Source organism: Staurois parvus, unplaced genomic scaffold (assembly GCF_062004578.1).
Source record: "Staurois parvus isolate SC_StPar_1 unplaced genomic scaffold, SC_StPar_1.0 ptg002668l, whole genome shotgun sequence".
Lineage (NCBI taxonomy): Eukaryota > Metazoa > Chordata > Amphibia > Anura > Ranidae > Staurois > Staurois parvus.
Window position 1 is genome coordinate 26,558 of NW_028320464.1, and position 6,289 is coordinate 32,846.

Sequence of the window (6,289 nt, forward strand, 5' to 3'; positions counted from 1 at the left end):
CCAACTGACAGCAATGATGAGGCACTCAAACTGACACCAATGATAGGGCACTATTCTTCCCACTGACACCAATGATGAAGCACTCAAACTGACAGCAATGCTGAGGCACTCAAACTGACACCAACGATGGGGCACTCAAACTGACACCAATGATGAGGCACTCAAACTGACAGCAATGATGAGGCACTCAAACTGACACCAACAATGGGGCACTCAAACTGACACCAATGATGAGGCACTCAAACTGACAGCAATGATGAGGCACTCAAACTGACACCAATGATGAGGCACTCAAACTGACACCAATGATGAGGCACTCAAACTGACAGCAATGATGAGGCAGTCAAACTGACACCAATGATGAGGCACTCAAACTGACAGCATCGATGAGGCACTCAAACTGACAGCAACGATGGGGCACCCAAACTGACAGCAACGATGGGGCACTCAAACTGACACCAATGATGAGGCACTCAAACTGACACCAATGATGAGGCACTCAAACTGATAGCAATGATGAGGCACTCAAACTGACACCAATGATGAGGCACTCAAACTGATAGCAATGATGAGGCACTCAAACTGATAGCAATGATGAGGCACTCAAACTGACAGCAACGATGAAGCACTCCAACTGACAGCAATGATGAAGCACTCCAACTGACAGCAATGATGAGGCGCTCAAACTGACACCAATGATGAGGCACTCAAACTGACACCAATGATAGGGCACTATTCTTCCCGCTGACACCAGCAATGGGGCACTATTCCTCCCCATAATACCAAAGATGCGTTGTTTACTCCCACTGACACCAGAACAATTCCCAATGACCACAGACTGGCCCCCCTAAAGTCTGAAGAACAGTACACTGGCCCTTTGTTTAGAAAGTTTGGAGACCCCTGTCTCAGAGGATCAAATCATATTTGTTCAATGCAGGTGCAGACTTCGCTGCCTTGTGATGTTGCACAAAGACTGAGCTTTGCTGATCCTCTTATCTCACTGCAGATATAGCAGACAGGACTATAAGCAAGTTAGTCTGGCCATACACTATACAATTTTCTGTCCAGTTTCTGCCCAAATTTCTTTAGATTTACCATCAACTATGTAGTGCAAGGGCCCGCCTAATTAAATACAATTGAAAGCGTTGTTTAGGTTTGACCTCCTATTATATGGTTTTTGGTAAATCTACAGATTCTCAAGAAAATTGTATAATGTATGGCCAGCCTTAGTGTCTAACCAGTTAGTTTTGGCATACTAACCACTTCAGCTATGTACATCCAGAGAGATTGAAGTTAGAATAGTTAATTTTTCATGGCTTTTGTATAGGGGGTGTATCCTTTTCCTACATACTTGTCCTAAAAGGTGTCCCTCTTTCTGACACCAGAAAATTTGGAGATATGATAAAACTTAGTAGAAGCAGTATGACCACGTATCATTCGGAACGCTGTCAGGATCTCTTTCGAGCAACATTGGTTTATGTTCTTTATTAAGGGCTCCGTTTAATTGTCCCAGCTAATTTCCAAGACGATTTCACCCTCATTGTTATTTATATAAATGACAAAATTGTAGAACAAAGACATTTGTTGTGTAATGGCTATTATGGGCCTACAATCATTTTTACCTTCATGAACATTGACTTCTCCATCAAGTCCAACAACGCCACCATCAAACCCGCCCCGCAGGCCAGAGTACGTGGTGTCATTCTGGACTCCAACCTATCCTTCCAGCCCCAAGTCCAATCTTTAACAAACTCGTGCAGACTCCACCTCCGCAACATGCAGACTCCACCCCCGCAACATCGCCAAAATCCGCACGTTCCTAACCCCAGAAACCACTAAAAAGCTCATCCACTCCCTCATCATATCACGACTCGACTACTGCAACTCCCTCCTCACTGGCCTGCCTCGCCGCTGGCTATCCCCGCTTCAGTCCATCCTGAATACGGCTGCCAGACTCATTCACCTTTCCAACCGCTCCGTCTCCGCCACCCCCCTCTGCCAATCCCTCCACTGGCCTCCACTCAGTGTCCTCCACCCCCCCTCTGCCAATCCCTCCACTGACCTCCACCCCCTCTGCCAAACCCTCCACTGGCTTCCGATTGCCCAACGAATCAAATTCAAAATCCTAACACTGACGTACAAAGCCGTCCACCATACTGCCCCGAACTACATCACTGACCTAATATCCAAGTACCACCCAACACGCACACTCCGCTCCTCACAAGACCTCCTTCTCTCTAGTTCCCTGGTCTCCTCCTCCCATGCCCGCCTCCAGGACTTCTCCAGGGTGTCACCAATCCTCTGGAACTCCCTGCCCCAACCCATCAGATTATCACCTACTCTCCTCTCCTTTAGGCGCACCCTGAAAACCCATCTCTTCAAGGAAGCCTACCCCACCCCCTGCTAACTTGCCGACCTCCTCCACTCTTCCTACCACTCCATCCCCCACAGCTATCTCCTCCTGTGCCACCATCCCCACCCTCCTAGATTGTAAGCTCCAAGGAGCAGGGCCCTCGATCCCCTCATGTTTTGCATTGTATTGGTATTGTTCTGTCACATGTTCTGTCCCCCTCTGTAATGTACAGCGCTGAGCGAACCATTGGCGCTTTATAAATACTGTATAATAATAATAATGGACATTATTGGGAACTTTTGATAGGGGTCTAAGTCTCAGTTCATGAACTGCTGTCATAAAAGGACAAATAACTCTGTGGGGGGTGCCACTTCAAAGGACTCCATTGAGGTGAGGGGGAAGGAATTAGGCAGCTGGCGCTTCCTGTCTTTTTTAACAGCTGGTGACCTAAACTGACCAGTGTTTTGAGATGACCATTAGAGGTTAAGATATGTGGAAAGGTGTGACTTTACCTGGGTGCAGGGGCGGACTGACCATTTAAGCACTCAGGCACTGCCCGAGGGCCCGGGGTCAGTAGGGGGCCCCATGAGATGCCCCTGGTACCTTTCATTGGCTTTTTCATAGGATTCTTTTGGGTGTTGGCCAGGACACAGGGGCCCCATGATCCCCTATTGCCCAGGGGCCCCATGAGTTGTCAGTCCGTCCCTGTCTTGGTGGGTGAGTCTAGGCGTGGTCTTTTCAAAGAGTATATAACACAAAAGCAAGGCCCCATTTTCTCTTGCCTGTAGTGCAGTCATTATGGATGTCTGCGTAATGTACCTACATTATTCTGTTTCTTTCCTGTAACTTTCTTTCCCGTAGTCACCTCTTAGTATTGGTAACATTCTGTATTTGCATTGTAATATCACTACTTTTAAAGTTATACCGGCTACATTATATTCTGTTAAAATTGATTAGTAGTCATCTTCTTTTCTGTGTAAATAAATTTGATCTTTATTTTTTGCACAGTTGTTATCATTTGGTATTAACATCATTGGTAATAGCCGCATGAGGATTGGCTAAATTCATGTCCAGACAAAAGGTTGTAATCCATTATATTTATCATCACGTGAATAAGTGAGGTGGCACAACCGGCAAAACAGTTGTAAATTATGGTTTTATAGAAAACACCGGAGATAGGAGCTTTACCCAGGCTCCCTTATTCAGATAGAAGGCGGCATGGAGGGGTTCGGTGAAGGTGGTGGTGAAGGTGTGGATGTGTCTGATGGGGTCACTCAGCTGGTAAAATGATAGACGGCCGCCTTCATAATCCAAATATAATCCCAATCTCTGCACTGGGGACTCCGGGTGTAACTCCTGTACTTGATAGTCATGTTCACATGTATATTCATCTTCAGTAAAGCCAAAACACCAAGACTTGTTATTACGCCCAATAGCAGACTCCTCTTCATCTCTCTTTATACTGGGATAGCAAACAGCCACATACCAATCCCCACGGTCACCAATCTCCATTTCCCAGTAATGTCCTCCATGAGAAAAACTCTCCCTACTCATCACCTGACTGTATAATGTAAATCGTTGTGGTATTTTTTGTCTATTAATATGTGTGTCAGAACGGGATGCTGTTCTCAGGTCATCGGATAAAGCCACTAAGGTATAAGCTGTTTTTCTATCCAGGAGCAGGCTGGTTGTATCTTGTGTACTGAAGTTGGTTTTTAATTGCATATTAGTGATAAGATCGGTTATAGATCTGTGCAACACAAGAGAGATCATAAAATCATCCAGATCACAAACAAAAGATTCCTCCAAATTCTGGTCACCGGTGTCCTCATCTTGAACAAGTTTAAGAGTATCTGATTCCTGATCTTGTAGGACAGTTGTTGGGTCGGTCATGTTACACAACTTCTCGATGTGATCGATTTTCCTGGACAGATCATCCTTCTGTATCTCCATCTGTTTGATGAGATCAGTGACCGATAAGGAGACCTCCTCTACCTGCCTGGTGATCTCACTCAGGACTCTCTGTTTCTGGACCTCTAGATGTCTCATGATGTCCTCAAACAGGGCAGAGACTCTCTTTATCTCATTATCTGCTTTTCTTTGTGCTTTTCCCTTCTGGTCCTGTAGGTTCAGAATTTCATTCTCAGTTTTCTCTCTCTTCATATTCATCTTTTCCAGAATATTTCTTAGTTTCTCCTTCTTCTTCTCCAAAGCCTCTGCTAGAAGTTCTACGTCATGTCCTTTATGTTTCCCCACCAGACAGCAGGACACACATAGGCAGACGGCGTCCTCGTAGCAGTAATACTCCAGAAGCTTCTTGTGGATGGAGCATTTCTTATTATTGAAGGATGAGGTGGGTTCTATCAGCACATGGTCCACTGTCTTGTTGTGGGCTGTCAGGTGTTTATCACACATAGAAGTCTCACACTGCAGACAAGTCTTGACAGCTCCCACCGGAGAATCCACACAATACGTACAGAGGATCTCGCCTTTCTCCTCCTTTTGCTGTGTAGATCTGAAGCTGTCCACAATGTTACACAGCTTCCTGTTGTTCTCCAGAGTAGGCCACTTTGTATATTCCTCTCTGCACTCCGGACAGGAATACACTCCCAACCCCTCCTGTGTATCCAGAGCAGTCACAATACAATCCAGACAGAAGTTGTGACCACATCTCAGTGACACCGGCTCCGTATAAAGGTTCAGGCAGATGGAGCAGCTCAGCTCGTCGCCTAGAGCAGACGCCATACTAGGGACAAGGAAGAAGGATAGGAAACTAAAAATCTATTTGCATAAAGAGGGCGGAGACTTTACAAGTTAACCCCTAGAGGAGGAAAGAACCCAAAGCAAGGAATGATATGTATGGATTATGTCTTCACAGGATAATATCGAAAGAATACGCCAAGCTGTGATTCATTCTCAGGTTTTTATTGAAGGAGAAATATTCCATTATTTTTTGAGGCTGTGATAGGAAACAGATCAAATAATGGAGGAGATCCACTCTCTGGGTGTTCGGAACACAAACTACATAGACTGGCATTCTGGGGCAGCACAGTGGCTAAATGGTTAGCACTTCCGCCTGGCAGTACTCGGGTCGTTGGTTCGAATCCCAGCCACGGCACCAATTGCTTGGAGTTTGCATGTTCTCCCTGTGTCTGTGTGGATTTCCTCTAGGTACTCCGGTTTCCTCCTACACTCCAAAGACATGCTGCTAGGTGAATTGGCTGCTGTCTAAATTGTCCCTAATATGTGTATATATGAATGTGAGTTAGGGACCTTAGATTGTACGCCCCTTGAGGGTTAGGGACTGATGTGAATGTACAATATTCACATCAGCGCTGTGTAAATTGATGGCGCTATATAAGTACCTGAAATAAATAAATAAATTCCAACAGTGGATCCCTCCCCATCCAAGGTATTGGGCTCATTTCACAAAGCTTTACCACAAGAATAAGGAACTTTATTTTAACCACATGACTGTTTTTATTATTATTATAATACAGGATTTATGGCACCAACAGTTTGCTCAGCGCTTTACAATATAACGGGAGACAATACAGAAACAATACAGTTCAATACAAGAGAGATAGGAGGGCCCTGATCCTGGGAGCTTACAATCTAAGAGGGAGGGGTTGGGGGTACAAAAGTTAATAACTGTGGGGGATGAACTGGTAGAAGGAATAGAAGATTCCATTATTAGACGAAGGCAGGATAGGCTTCCCTGAAGAGATCGGTTTTCAAAGATCGCCTAAAAGTGAGCAGAGTAGGCGATAGTCTGATAAATTGGGGTAGAGAGTTCCAAAGGATAGGGGAGGCTCTGGAGAAGTCCTGGAGACGAGCATGGGAGGAGGAGACAAGGGAGCTAGAGAGTAGGAGTTCGTGGGAGGAGTGGAGAGGACGGTTTGTTTGGGTGATATTTGGAGACAAGATTGGTGATGT

General features: G+C 45.4%; 1 protein-coding gene across 1 annotated transcript; it reads right to left on the bottom strand.

Moving 5' to 3' along the window:
* Positions 1-3,318: 3,318 nt before the first annotated feature.
* Positions 3,319-5,100, bottom strand: LOC149429988 (E3 ubiquitin-protein ligase TRIM39-like). The gene has a single exon (XM_089666275.1). The coding sequence runs from the start codon at positions 5,096-5,098 to the stop codon at positions 3,503-3,505; it is 1,596 nt and encodes a 531-aa protein (XP_089522401.1). The 5' UTR covers positions 5,099-5,100; the 3' UTR covers positions 3,319-3,502.
* Between the last annotated feature and the right edge of the window lie 1,189 nt (positions 5,101-6,289).